The 15,071-nt window shown below is 34.9% G+C and overlaps 1 protein-coding gene and 1 long non-coding RNA gene across 2 annotated transcripts; both read left to right on the top strand.

The window, feature by feature from the left end:
• The first annotated feature begins 321 nt into the window (after positions 1–321).
• On the top strand, positions 322–712 carry LOC130430187 (histone H2B-like). Its single transcript, XM_056759185.1, has one exon. It carries the CDS (start codon positions 322–324, stop codon positions 694–696), a length of 375 nt encoding a protein of 124 aa, XP_056615163.1. The 3' UTR covers positions 697–712.
• A 1,016-nt stretch (positions 713–1,728) lies between these two features.
• Positions 1,729–6,634, top strand: LOC130430188 (uncharacterized). The gene is made up of 3 exons (XR_008907742.1): positions 1,729–1,739; positions 3,056–3,085; positions 6,497–6,634. It is a non-coding gene; the product is annotated as an uncharacterized LOC130430188 (long non-coding RNA).
• Positions 6,635–15,071: the final 8,437 nt, after the last annotated feature.

Below are 15,071 nucleotides of genomic sequence, written 5' to 3'. Positions count from 1 at the left end.
AAGTGACTTTGATGACACGATGACGTACTACAGATATAAATGTTATTTTTAATCAAATTCGATAAATAGCGGGAAGTGAATACTGAATCGCGCGGGGGATGGTCATGTTCAAATTTCAAACACTGGGCGGGAAACACTTTCATTGGCTCTCTATCCAACCCGTCAGACCATGAGCTGACCAATAAACACATTTTATGGGTTCGGCCGACGAAGACACGCAATCAGACAACAGGCTCCGTGACGCTAAACATTTGCACGTGAGAGTGAATAAATACCACAGCGAAGGGACATTCAGCATTTACTAACTTTTGAATAAGCATCATGCCTGAACCAGCCAAACCCGCGCCCAAGAAGGGCTCTAAGAAGGCCGTCACCAAGACCGCCGTTAAGGGAGGAAAGAAGCGCAGAAAGTCCAGGAAGGAGAGTTACGCCATCTACGTGTACAAAGTGCTCAAGCAGGTCCACCCCGACACCGGCATCTCTTCCAAGGCGATGGGCATCATGAACTCTTTCGTCAACGACATCTTCGAGCGCATCGCCGGTGAGTCGTCTCGTCTCGCGCACTACAACAAGCGCTCCACCATCACGTCGAGAGAGATCCAGACCGCCGTGCGTCTGCTGCTGCCCGGTGAACTCGCCAAACACGCCGTGTCCGAGGGCACCAAAGCCGTCACCAAGTACACCAGCTCCAAGTAAAGCGCCGCTTTCATCCGCCGCACACAAAGGCTCTTTTAAGAGCCACTCACTTATTCCTTTAAAAGAGATTCTTGTTATTGTAAGCATTTACTGTGTTTGTGTATTATGATTTAAATTATGACGCGTATAAAATGGCAACCAACCATTTTATCATAAAGAAATCATGTTTAAAAGTAAATATAAGGTTTGACTTTAGATATTGTTGCACGATTATCGCAGAAGGTGCCGGTATTGTACCGGATATAAACTATCAGAGTTCGGTCTTCAGCTGCTTTAAGGCTGAAATACACTACAAGACTTTTGCTCAGTTTTCAGTCTGGACTTGTTACAGAAAGTCTGTGTCAGTCTGCAGATTTGATCAGTTTGTGTGTTTTTATCTGAAACTTTAATAAAGTCTGAAAGTGTTTGATGTCTAGTTGAGATTCTTGTGAAGAAAATAATCCAGTTGCTATGTAAATTTCACAAAACAGCTATATTAATTTATTAAAATCTTTTAAAATCATTTAAGTGTTTTTTTAGTAGGACATATTTAAAATAAACATTAATAAATGTACATTTTAGAAAAAATAACTTGTTTTTTTTTAATGAAAATAAATTAGTATTTAACTAACAAATTATATTTTTAATATACCATTAATATTTAGGTGAAATCTAATAGATGTATTTGAAGATCATTTACTTGTACTGATCCGTGTTAAAATCTAAATATATTAAGTAAATCCTATAAATTATCTTATTGATTTAACATCAACAAATAAAATCGAGTAACATTCGCGGCTAAAGTTATCACGTGCGCTACACGTCTGCTTGCTCTCCTCAGCAACAAGTCTACACATCTGCTCTCCGCGCCTCAGAAATCTTGGTAAGTAACAATTAGTCGGCTAACGTTAATTATACGAATGTTTGTAGTACTTTTAACAATAGTTTAATATTAAGAAATTACTATTAACGGTTTTTGTATTTTACTTCAGCTAAGGAACATCGACTACCTCCACTTCGCGGCTAAGCGGGGGCGAGCTGAACGGTTTCTCTTGAAAATCCTGGTAAGTTACGTTAATCAGCTGCATATTTTAGGAAAACTATCATCAAAATATAAATCAACTGTGGCTTCATGTTCGTGTATAAGTTACACAGCAGTGTTACGATAGTTTTCACAATGTTGTCGCAGCCGTTTGTATTGTAAGCTACTAGTGACATATTTTTTTAATGGGTAACTTGGTACTCTTTGAATCACCTTATATTTATTATTTCAACCGACAAAAGTTAATACAGGATATTTGATTATATAACGTCCTGTGGAACGTTTATCATGGTCTTACAACTAGACGTGGGTCTCATCAGCTCATCAGCTGTATAGGCCAACATTACATAACAGGGCCCGTTTGATATTCGTGTGATATACTGGACTCCGAGGATTAGTGGCGCTGTGGAGTTTTCATCGTGTGCGTCTCAACCTTTATGGGGACGCGAACACACAAACGACGATATTTTCAAAACCGCGGTGTTTTCTATACTGTTTGACAATTCCTCCACACGCAGACGCAGTACCCGTCCAGTGAAACCGAACCTTTCTGAAAACTGCCAGAACATTGTGAACAAAATGTAAATGTCCTTAATACACAGTCAAATCATCATAAGGAAGTCTTAATATGAGCCCTTTATTCTGCATGAACACTATGAACAATAATACATATGCTTTTCATACAAAAGGATATGGACGTTTTCTGTTGGTTCAAATTAATTCAGTTATAATTTGGTCCGGTGTATTCAGAGTTTAAACAGTCTCTTTACTTCGCTTTTAAAGCTTCTAGGCTCTGCCTCTTTTTAAATGATGTTTAGAAACCCAGACCGCTGTCACTTGAAGTTTAATGCAAAGACAGGTAGTATTTTAAAACTATTCTAACACATTTACACATATTTACATTTCTGTACAAATTTAAACACATTTAAAACTGTTCCACAGAATTCTGCAAATTTTCCAAAATTTAAGCACAGAATTAACAAAAACATAAACAGATTCCGTATGACCGTCGTATTGAGTAATGTAATATCCCACTGAAATGAAAATAAAATTGCACATCATAATTTCTGTGAGTTAAGTCTAATAATTAAATTCTAGGGTGATTTAAGGTGTGCCCCTAAATTTTATTTTTTGATTCTGTAGTGAGTCAGGGTCCTATCCATTTCCCAAATTCATGTACCTGATATTCTGATTCACAACCTAGGGAGTAGATTGAGATGCAGCTATGGTGGCGTAGATAGTCATCTTATAATAGAGGTTAATTCAAGAGCTAACTTACTTGCATTTTCTTATGAATTTTAATTGTATTATTAAATATATTAAATTTCTCTTTTACAGCACCTACACCAAAGAGTTCAAACATTGGAGGTAAGTGTCATTCATGTTTTATTATATATATTATATGATTGTGCAAACATTGAAAAGGGGCTGTTATATTATGACAAAAAACAAGTGTTGATTATTACCTCAATATTGTATTAGCAATTATTATTGTTGATTAATTGATTTTACATTGAATTTTAAAAATGTTGTACTTAATGATGCAGCTGCATGTCATATTCTTGAAGAAAATAATAATTGTGGGGGTTATGTTGCTACAAAAAATCAAAAACTAATGGCTTCAGGTCTCTGATTCGCCACTGTATTCAATGCCCAAACACACTGCCGAAACGTACAGAAATGAGGACAAATGGACAGCTGTTATTGAGGCTTTTGGCAGTCATGTAATTGTTTCAATGCATTTGAAATATTTATTGTAATTAATGCATACGAACAACAGAGTTTTGTGAAACCCGAAAGCATGTGGGCACTCTCACTCAGAAACTCCAAATATGGGTCACAGAATTAGTACAATTTACACACGTAGTTCTAGGAAATGCAAAAGTGCATGTTGTATAGCTGTTCTTTAAACCTTTTCAGGTTTTTATTTCAGTATATTTATGATGTTGTTTGACAAGAGTTGCTTTTTCAACTGCACATAATAAACAGTTCAATCTCTTAGTGATTTCAGATTGTCCAGTACTTCCTACTGATCAACCAAATGTAGTTTACGGAAGAGCTTTGCATAAAACACAGATTCGAAGCCATTTCGATTTCAGAATTGGTTACAGCCCTGAAGCCTGTTTTATGAATTTTTATGACTAATAATTGGATATCCTAAATACACAAAATAAGGGTAACATTACAACTTGCATCTGCACAAAAGCATGTGAAATTTTGGTAACACTGTTTTCATCCCTTCTTTAGTTTGTGATTTATGGGATGGCAATGTAAGCTCTGCACTTTTGTGGCTACACATAAAGGTGCTATTCTCAAGCATTAACGGCTGAATCATGGTACCTTTGGTCGTGGATATTCAGTACCGTGTCTTCATTTAAACTGTCCATGCTCCTTTAAGACATGGGGTGGCCTGCGTATACACTTGCATCGATGTCACAATTCACAGGAAACTAAGGATTGTGAAGTGCTATCAGTGGAATCTTTAAAATGTAAACTTTGTGACTCACTTTATTTCAACACAAAAGACTACTTTAAACACATCAATTCCCATTTGAAGTCACGAAACTGTACAATGTGTTTTCAAAGGATGCAATTTTAAGACAAACATATGTGCAGCTTATGCAACACACAGAAATCACAAATCCTGGTCATTGGAAGATTTTGAGACTGATTTGATTGCAAAACAGCCAGCTTCTACTGACTATGAAATCAGCTCTCCAGTGTCACATGACCATGTGGACATAGATAACACCGAATAATTGGATTGTGAAAGGGATGCTTCAAGCAAAATAGCGAAAAATATTGGTTCTCTCTTGTTAAAACTGGGAAGCATCTATAACGTCTCTGGAAAATGCATTGATGACCTGGTGGAACAGCTTCAGTTTATTTGCACGTCATCTACTCAGTATGTTCCAAAGTTAGTTGATGATATATTTACAAAGATTGACTGTGCTGTTGATCAAGACGTTTTCAGAGAATTAGTAGATAAACTGTGTCACTCTAATCCTTTGAATGTTCCCTTTTGTCCTAAAGGTCCTTTCTCTACAAAATTGAAGAAGGAAAAGTTTTATTTGCTTTAAGGTTTCACACGTCTCCTCAAACTGTGGTTATACAACTAGTGGTACGTGATGTGAAACAACAGAAAATGCAAAACTACAATCCAATTTCAGATGTTTAACAAGCCTCCATGATTGATAAATATGGTATACATCTCATCCTATGTGTAATTATAAATAGTTGTATGTATTATTGTTGTTTATTTATCATTGGTGGATCTGATGGGCAGCTCAAACACTGAGCGGGAGCAGACAGACGCTTGTGAGTCTCTGACTCTCTCTCTTCAGATGAGCTGCGTGTAAATGAAGTTTCTTATGTATTTCTGCACTTGAAGCGTTGTTTAAAGCTGTTGTTATTGCTGTAAAGTGCTCATTCAACATGTGTCTGCATCTACTCGAGGTTAAATCAATGAAGCGTGCGTTGAGATGTTCTTTGGAAACGCAACATTGACAAAAGCCGCTGCAGTAAAGTGTAATTCTGTTGTTTATATACATCAGTTCTCTTAAAGTATATGTGTATTTATTTATCTTCTGTGTTAAATATTCTTTCCACATTGTTTGTCTTTAATATAAGTTTGTAGGCTTTCTGGAAGTCCCCACAAATTGGGGGATAATGAATCCCCCATGAGAGTTTACAGAGCCGTGTTTACTGTGCACTACTGAAAAGTATTTGTGTCTCTTCATCTCTTCATGTGATTTTCTATGGCGGTCATGAGGTGATCCTTGAAACTAATTTTATTAAAGGTGGTACAAGATCTAAAAAGTTTGAGAAGCACTGCAATAGAGGGTATAAAAGTGATGTCACTTCCCATGTGACCATGCCAGAACACGCCCCCTTGAGTGGCAAAACACTCTGCAATAGCTGCTTACAATATAAGGTCACAGCCTGATAATTGGGACACAGCTACTGAGTCCTGACAATGAGTGAATGAGGAACAGTTTGTGTGTCATCATAGTATGTTGAAGTGTGCGGTGAGGTCTGGTGCACGGGGGGGTGGCTAACAGAGCATCTGAGTCCGTGACAGAGATCATTATCAGACATTTTATTCAGCTATTATGCAATATCAAAACATGTTTGAGCCAGAATTAACAGATATAAATGAACACACAATTTAACTACGTTACACAAATGCAGTAACACACATGCAGTTACACAAACCGTCAGACTCTGTTGACATATTTAAAGTAATAGTTCAGGAAAAAATGAAAATTCTGTCATCATTTACTCGCCCTCAAGATGTTTCAAATCTGTGTAAAATACTTTGTTCTGCTGAACACAAAGAAAGAATTTGGAAGAATGTGTGTAACCAAACAAAAGATTACTATAGTCAATGGTGACCCAGAATTGTTTACTATCCCACATTCTTCAAAATAACTTATTTTGTGTATAAAGGAAAAAAATACAGGTTAGAGCTTTTTGAAGGTGAATAAATGATGACAGATGTTTCATTTGGGGATGAACTATCACATTAATATAGAAAAGAAGATATTATAGACAGTTGTGGTTTAATGGTTAGAGAGTCTGACTTGTGACCAGAAGGTTGCCGGTTCAATTCTTAGGGCCGGCGGCTAACGACTGAGGTGCCCTTGAGATTTTATTCCAAAACTGCTGACATCACTGTGTCTTCTGGATGAGCGTTCTGAGTCCTTCTTCTGTTTTCTGAGAAGATAAAAGTCAATAAAAGTGATGAAGTTCTGCTGTTTGTTTTCTGGATTGTTTCAGGTGAATGTGAATGATGATGATGATGATGAAAACTCACGCGCTCTTCCTGCACAGATGATCTGAAGAAGAATGACAGTAGGAGCAGCAAACACTGACACCTCAACAATCACTAGAATCACTAGAAGACACAAGAACACCATTAAATCCATCAAACTCTCAAACACTACACATGAGAAACAAACACAAGATGAGTTCAGTGAGAGTTTCACTCATGTACTTATGTAACAGGACACATGGATCACAATCAACACTTCATACCTCTTATTATTATTGATGTTGTAGTTGATGCTGTAAAAAATAAAGTTTAGCTTAGATGAGTCATAATGTGAAAACACACACACACACACAAGCGCACACACGGTAATGATATACCTTGTTGTTGTGTAGTTTCTGTTGTGTTAAGAGTTGAGAATCTCTCAGGGTTTGTGGTGGTGACTAGAATCTTGTTTGAATCTGTAGAAGATGATGAATGTTCAGAGACATCATACTGTAGAACATCACAATCATATTTCATGTTTATGTCATTTCTTCATCATCAGTACAGTGTTTAATGACTGAAGTCACTTTGAGTTCAGGACACTCCTGTCAGAGTGATGTATTTTACTCAACTTCGTGTTGTGCCACAACGCCCTTAGCTGTTATAAAATACACTGTAACCCACTGCTTCTTGGGGTTTATTGCTTTAATTACAGATGGATTTAGATTATTTTTACATCATATAAATCAGAAGATTTGACAGTAAATCATGTGATCTAGTTCCTCTATCATTGACTCTTGACATCAGACTTTTAAATGTGAGAATAAGACACATGAACTCTATGATAAATGTGACATGAGATGAAACTGAACATGTTTCTCAGAATGTCAGTGAGAGTAATGAAATGAAATCTGATGAAATAAATGTGTTGTATAGTTTACCTGTGAATAGTGAAGAGAGAAGGATCAGTCCCAGCAGACATATATCACTCTTCTCAGTCATGTTGTGTTTCTCTTACTGAGTCTCTTCTCATCATCTACTTATATTTCTTCATAAGAACATTTGTAACTCTTCCTGTGTTTCTCATTTCCTCTTTTCTCATCGACTGAGTCATGACACTATTATAGACTAGAACACATTCTGTAGTTTAATGGTGATATTTGTAAATTATTTCTGTTGTCTTAAAATAATTGGACACAGGGATCAGTTATGACTTTTATTGTCAGAGACTTTAACAGGACTAACATGATGAAGGTTTTCTCCAGATTCATTCAACACAAGCAGAGATGATCACTTCTCCATTCTTCTTCTGTCTGCATACATTGTAAGAAGAAAAGGGTACTGTGATGGTACAATTATGTTCCTAGGAGTACAAAATATTATATTGTACCTTTAAAGTTCCACAATAGGTCCTGAGGGAAAACTTACGTACCCAAGACAACTTACAAAGGTACAACAATGTGTGAAAGGTACATTTTTGTACCTTTTGAGATTTTAGCTTCAGTATGTAGCTCGATTTACCTCCACTTCTTTTTTTGAATCTTTTTTTATTTATTTAATTTGTGCCAATAACATCACAACCTCATATTAAGATGTCTTCAAATTGATTTTATAGTATATTGATATACTTTAACACTTGTGTCCTGCCAGTAAAATGAGGTTATGTCCTGTTAATGCGTCTATTCAGCTAATTGTTTTATTTTATTGTTTATTGTAATATAGTTTTATTTTTTAATTATTAATGTTTTTTGACAATATTGTTCATTTCATTTTGACCATTGCATCAAAAACTAAACGAAACGTAACTTTACCTTCAGTCAAAACGATTTTCTCAGAGACAAACAATAGATTTATGAGACCAAAAATTGACCGTTACACATATGCCCCGATTTAATTACATTATACATCATGTTTAAACGTTACAGAGACATTAGAACTAGCGGTGAATTACAGAAAGATTTGCTGAGGTGAGGCAGCATTGGTCGGGTACATGAGCACTGAGCACTCGGTGATTGTCTGGAGCGCACATCTCCGAAAACATCCAAGCAAACTTTAAAACAGATGCTATCCTTATTAGCCGACCACATATTTTAACTTTAAACACATATATTCTCGCCTACATAATTCGTAAAACTACATTAAGTGGCAAATATAACAGTTATATTATGAACATTGTATGCACCGTTAGGAACGTTTTACATACTCAACTGCGCCTGCATTGGAAGATCCGCCCAATCATCATTAATGATGAACACCTGCTGATAACAAACACAATCACTGAAGAAAACATCAACAAGAAGAAATAATCATAATAGTGTTTAGTGTTTCCTTTAGTCTGGAAGTAAACTTAACATTTATTTGTTATTATCTCTAATAGTGTATTTTATAGGCACATTTATAAAAGTCAAACATGAGCTAATTATCCTAGTTTATAGCTACTGTATCATCTAATTTGAGATGAACATAGGAGACGAGTCAAATTTAGTCTTAATATTCTTAGTTTAATTATGTGCCACAATGGTCTAATAAATGCGTTTTTGAAAGTTGCACATTTTCACAGATTAAAGAGACGTAATATTTTAGCTGCAATGCATGCTGGGTAAAAAAGTTATACATGACTCCCAGCATGCATTGCAGTTAAATTAAAATATACAACTTTTGTCATCATTGTTTAGATTCATAAAGCGATTCTTCATGTCCAGTTGATTCAAATTGTTGGCTTTATTTTTTTTATCTATTAAGAGTGTACTTTCATTATAAAATATATTACTGTGAGTCAGGAACTCAAAATTAAGTCTAAAAATTATAAAAGACACCTACATTCAGTTTAAGAAAGTCATAACTGTATCAAATACCATAAATAAGTGGACAATAATATATAGCTTTGTTTTTCTGTTATACATGTGCATTATTAACACAATATTACAGCTAACCATAAATTAATTAAATAATTAATAATGATAAGAGCATAACTAAAGGAAACACTAAACACTATTATGATGACTTGTTGATGTTTTCTTCAGTGATTGTGTTTGTTATCAGCAGGTGTTCATCATCAATCATCACTTCATTAATAACATTAATAATCTCATTATCTTTAACTCTGCTTCAGTGTTACTTGTTAACACTCTGAGGAATAAATATATACACACTTACAGTGTTTATTTAACACTGGAGGTTTTGCTGTGCAGTGAAGTGAGGCCATGTATATTCCATACTCGGAATTTGAGCTCTGCATTCAACCCATCCAAGTGCACACACACACACACCGTGGACACACACCCAGAGCAGTGAGCAGCCATTACTGCAGCACCCAGGGAGCAGTTGGGGCACCGGTGATCAAGGGTCTCACCTCAGCCGTGGTGTTGAAGGTGGAGGAGAGCGCTGATCATTCACTTCCCCCTACAATCCCTGCTGGTACTGAGGCTCAAACCGGCAACATTTTTGTTACAAGTGTTACAAGTGGAGGAATGCCACACACACTTAAAAAACCCAGAATTAATAGATAGTCAAGCTATGTTGAGTCAACAAATTATTTTAACAGCGTTATATACATACATAAACTATTATTATTTGTACATATTACTATTTTTTACTATAATGTTAAAATTAAAACACTATTGTCTCTGATTGGTCTGACCAACATTAAGAAAAAAAGCATAGTTTTTGTAAATTTAACTTTCCTTTTATTCATTTCTAATATTCAGTGATAATACTAAATAAACCCTCTTCTAAATGATTTTTGACAGATTCAAGGAAACAGATTGTGAGAGTCGAGGTGAAATCTGGAAAGAAAGTAAATGACACTGTGGTGATGGAGACCATTTTTCAGTTTGTAAGTATTTTGAACTGTGACTGTAAGAGTTTGTGTTAAACTAGAACACATATAATCCTGAGGATCCTCCAGCTGTAAGAGTGTTGCTTAAACCTCCCATTAAGTTACGTTTAAAGTGTCCAGTTGTTGTTTGTTTTAATAATGTTTAAAAAACGTTATGTTCATACAGTGAGGAATGTTACATTATGTTATTTTTAAAACATTATTTCTGTTTATTTCTTCATTTACCTTCTGTTTCCTATTAAAATATGAATTGCAGTAACATTAGAAAATTACATTAAACTGCATGCTGGTTCTTGTTTGTTGAGAAAAAAGCTCATAATGAATAAAACCCTTATTTTGAATATTTCTTGCAATATTTTTTGTCAAGATAATGATGGGCTGTTTAATGTAAACCCGGGTTCTTTGTGTCAGTGTTCTCAGGCACAACAGCTCTCAGGTACATTCCGACATTTTCGTATTTGGCGCTCGTTTGTACTGTCTCGGAATCGTCAATACGCCCTTCAAAATGCTTGCTACGGATACGGAAAAAAACGCAGAAAATCTAACCCACTCTGATTTTTTTTATGATGGATGAATATATAGGAGGGTGTCAGGGTATATTCTGGCAAACTGTTTCCCGATCACGTTTTGCAATCGGCAAAGCAGACTGTAGCACACCCTGTTTACCAACACACGATGGGTAATTCGTAAAGCCCAATGTTCCTTCTTGTTTTCCCAGCACGATCCCATATAAAGGAGTTTATAGTACGAGGTGCAGAATTAAGGGGCGGACTATGGGATCAGAATCCCGTCACAAGTATTGCGGGCATATTTAAAAATATAATAAGCGTAAATCAAAAAATTTAAACCGTGAATCAGAACTTTAAACATATTTTAAATGATATTGGACAAAATTTACACATAAAGACAAAGTTGTTCAAATCGCAACCAAAATAATGTTCTCCTTGGTTGTTTTACTCATTTTCGTGTCCTTTGATATTTTCTGCTAATATTTAAACTTTTTCTACGCATACGTTATTTTTTTCCTCGCTTGTTTTTCCACGTTCTGGCTTGCGTTTCCAAAAACTGCAGTTCTAGTTTCATGGTAATTAGGGCGGGCTTATGCGTCACCATTGGTCCACTAGTTCTAGATTGACAGCTCCTCCTCTAGCCAATCAGTCGAAGATGGTGTTGACGTCACTTCATACGCGACTCGCGGCATATCCCTGGAGGTGGACTATAACCGTCATCTGCAAATCCCGGACAAGGTCCACAGGTAATTGAACATAATAATATCCAGTGGTGGACGAAGTACACAAACCATGTACTTGAGTAAAAGTAGAGATACCCAAGGAAAAATATTACTCAAGTAAAAGTAGAAGTGCTGTCTTTAAACTTTTATTTGAGTAAAACTACAAAAGTATTTGCCTTAAAATGTACTCAAGTATCCAAGTACTATTATTTTGATTAAATAAAATAATAAAATATATTTTATGTGCTTTTCTTTTAACATGTCATAAGAAATACAGAGTATATTATTTTCAGCATAGGCTTAGTTAGATCAGTCTTTGGAAGCTTTTGAAACTAAGAATACCTGTTAATAAGGAGAACTCCACTCCACCAGTCAACTGTTTTAGCATCATACATGCACCAATGCAACATTTTCTTATAATATAATCATTGTGTTCCCAACTTGTAATAATAACTTTAATTAGCTCATTGTTTCCTTCTTTAAATTAATACATGATGTTAGCTATGACAGCATGATTTGTATGATCTTAAAACTGTACATTTAGATAACTTAGAAAGTCACCTCTGATAACAGATCACTCAAAATATTTATGTAGACAAATTCAAGCTGCTTTGAAAGTATATGTATTGTGAAAAACACTAATACAAATAAATGTGAATTCAATCGCTGCAGCCTAGTCAAAATATAATTCATTTAAATTCCAACATAAAATGTTAAATTCGATTGATTCCCATTTCACAATATCAGAGCACTCAGCTTGAAAAGTTTCAAATTCAAATATGAAATAAGGTGAAACAGATAAGTTTACTTAGACGACGTGTACAAAGTTCATGGTAGCGTAACAGTCTATATTTGTTCTGCAAGCTACTGTTAGATTTATATCTCTTTATTTTAAATGAGTGAAATTAAAATGGCTTACCTCTATGTGTTTCCTTAGATTGGAAGGAGAATTATTGTATGATGAAGTTGTACAGGACCGAGGAAGGCAGAGAAGGCACTTAAAAATGAAAGACTCGTTCTTCTTTTCAACGATTTAAAAAAAATCTCGTAAATAAGGCCATGGGTTTTGTGGCAAGATAGATTCTGCAGTTTCTTTCATGAATTCACTAAAGACATTAGCAGTCGAAATGTTATGTTGTTCAGACAGTTGCACTGAATCTGATGTGTTTAATCGTATGTTCGCGCTGAGTAGATAACGTGACCAAGGCGGCAACACGGACAAAACAAAACAAATTCAAAATAAAGCGCGTGATTGGTGTCTCGTTTTACCAGTTAAGTTTTTACTGACTTATAAATAAAAAGGAACGACTGATTTTGAAAATGTAGTGGAGTTAAAGTAAACGTCTCCCAAAATTGAAATACTTGAGTAAAGTACAGATACACAAAAAAACTACTTAAGTACAGTAACGAATTACATTTACTTCGTTACTGTCCACCACTGTCCTTTTTAAGACTCATGTGTCAGCTGATGATGGCGATGAAGTATTAATTTATATTTCTTCCTTCAATTTAATACTGTTAGACCAGGATCAGAAACATATTGCTTGTGAAGCATAAACTATTTTGGTGATTCCTTAAATCACCAAAATAGTTTTTGTTGTGATTAAATTGTGATTGTTTGTTTTATTTCTTTTTGTTTTTTTCCATTCCATCCATCCATTTTCTACCGCTTATCCGAACTACCTCGGGTCACGGGGAGCCTGTGCCTATCTCAGGAGTCATCGGGCATCAAGGCAGGATACACCCTGGATGGAGTGCCAACCCATCGCAGAGCACACACACTCACTCACTCATTCACTCACTCACGCACTCACACCCTAAGGACAATTTTTTTCTTTTTGTTTGACTTTTTTAATACTTTTTCACAATGTATTCTTTTTATTAACTAGCGTTTCGATAAAATTACACTTTGGATCATTTCTCAGCAAACAACAGTAACAAAACTAGTTAATATTTTTTTTTTTTTTTCAGTTTATGTTTTCTTTTCAGCATCCTTACCACAGTCTTGTGTGTCAAATAAACATAATATAGTGTGTGTATAATGATTCATATTTAAAATTGAAATAAGACGAAATTCAGTACGTAATGCATTAATCAATCATGATGTGTAGAGCCATAAGAGGCCAGAAAATGAACGCAAGTTTGCAGTAAACAGCGGTCTCTGCTGTTCAAAACATATACTGCGATTCAAATACAACCAGCTTGTCTCCTCACATTTTATAATCGATTTTCAACAGGCTCGCAGTGAATCGATCTATCTCTGCTCCAAAGTACAAAGTATAATTTCCGAAATTACGTTTTTAATAATTTAATTTGAACAAAATAAGTACGTACTACAGTTACTGGAGACTACAACAGTAATCAATTTGTTAATTATCAGTTGTTTTGAATGTTTTATGAAATATTGTATGCATTTACCTCAAAGTATGTTGTAATATCAAGGGGATTAATAAGAATTATGATTTTTGCAATAATGTTGCAGCCCTATGGGTATTTAAATATAGCAAGCTATTCATTCATGAAACTACTGAAATTAAATGCATATGTTTTCCCTACATTTATATTAAAAAACGTCTTCAGATACCAGTCGGGTTCCGGATTTAAAGTTTTTACATGTGGTTTCACAGATGAAACATGTGATGATCATGTGTCATGATCCACATGAAATAAACAATAGATAATGCAAGAAACAACAGAATATAAATACTTTAACAAGACTCTTTGAGAATTTTCAGTTTGATATTAGAAATGCGCCACAGCGACCGAGAAAAAATATAAATGTTGTCGATTTGCCATCTACTGGCTCATTAGGCAAAGTGTTTGCTCATCAGTTTTAGAACACAAGTTTGTAATTTAACAGTGTTTACTATGTATTGTGTTCATGGCTCTTAAAAATTATTACAAAAATGTTACTGATCTTGCAGGACAATACTGTAAAGGTCTGCTCATAGCATGCTTTTGTCTTTGACAGACGCAGCTTGGACAGGTACTTTCATTTTATGTTTTGTATGATATCTTATTAAACATATCTCGCTAGTTAAACACAAACAGTTTATTTTATTTGATTTATGAATTTCAGTCTCTTTCCCTCTTCACTCTGAAAGTGAGGATTCAAGTTGAGGTGTTGCTTGTTTCTTCTTTTTGTTGTTCATAATGTTTGTATTCAGTTATTTCAGTTCCAAATGTATGCCGTATATCAGCTGTATTAGTTCTTTCTGTTATCAAATGATCATCCTAATTTTCATAGTTTTCTAATATTTATATTAACCTGATTTTATTATCTTATTAGCCTACCTGAATAAATACAGTTTATTTATAAAGGAGATGTTCGATCATATTGTATTATACATTCACTCATTGTTATTGTGTTCAAAATATTGATCAATTGCTTAATCAAATTAATAAAACATTTATGTTTCTTTACCAATGACTTCTCAATGTTCTTATCAGTCCCAAAATAATTGTTATATCTTGAATATTTACGACACTTCACAGTGAAACCATAAAAGACTTAGACATAGCACCACAG

Source organism: Triplophysa dalaica, chromosome 10 (genome assembly GCF_015846415.1).
Source record: "Triplophysa dalaica isolate WHDGS20190420 chromosome 10, ASM1584641v1, whole genome shotgun sequence".
Taxonomy (NCBI): Eukaryota; Metazoa; Chordata; class Actinopteri; order Cypriniformes; family Nemacheilidae; genus Triplophysa; species Triplophysa dalaica.
This window is presented reverse-complemented; position numbering and strand designations above follow the sequence as displayed.

Coding starts and splice junctions, on each gene's coding strand:
- LOC130430187 (XM_056759185.1), top strand. CDS start 322: ATGCCTGAACCAGCCAAACCCGCGCCCAAGAAGGGCTCTAAGAAGGCC.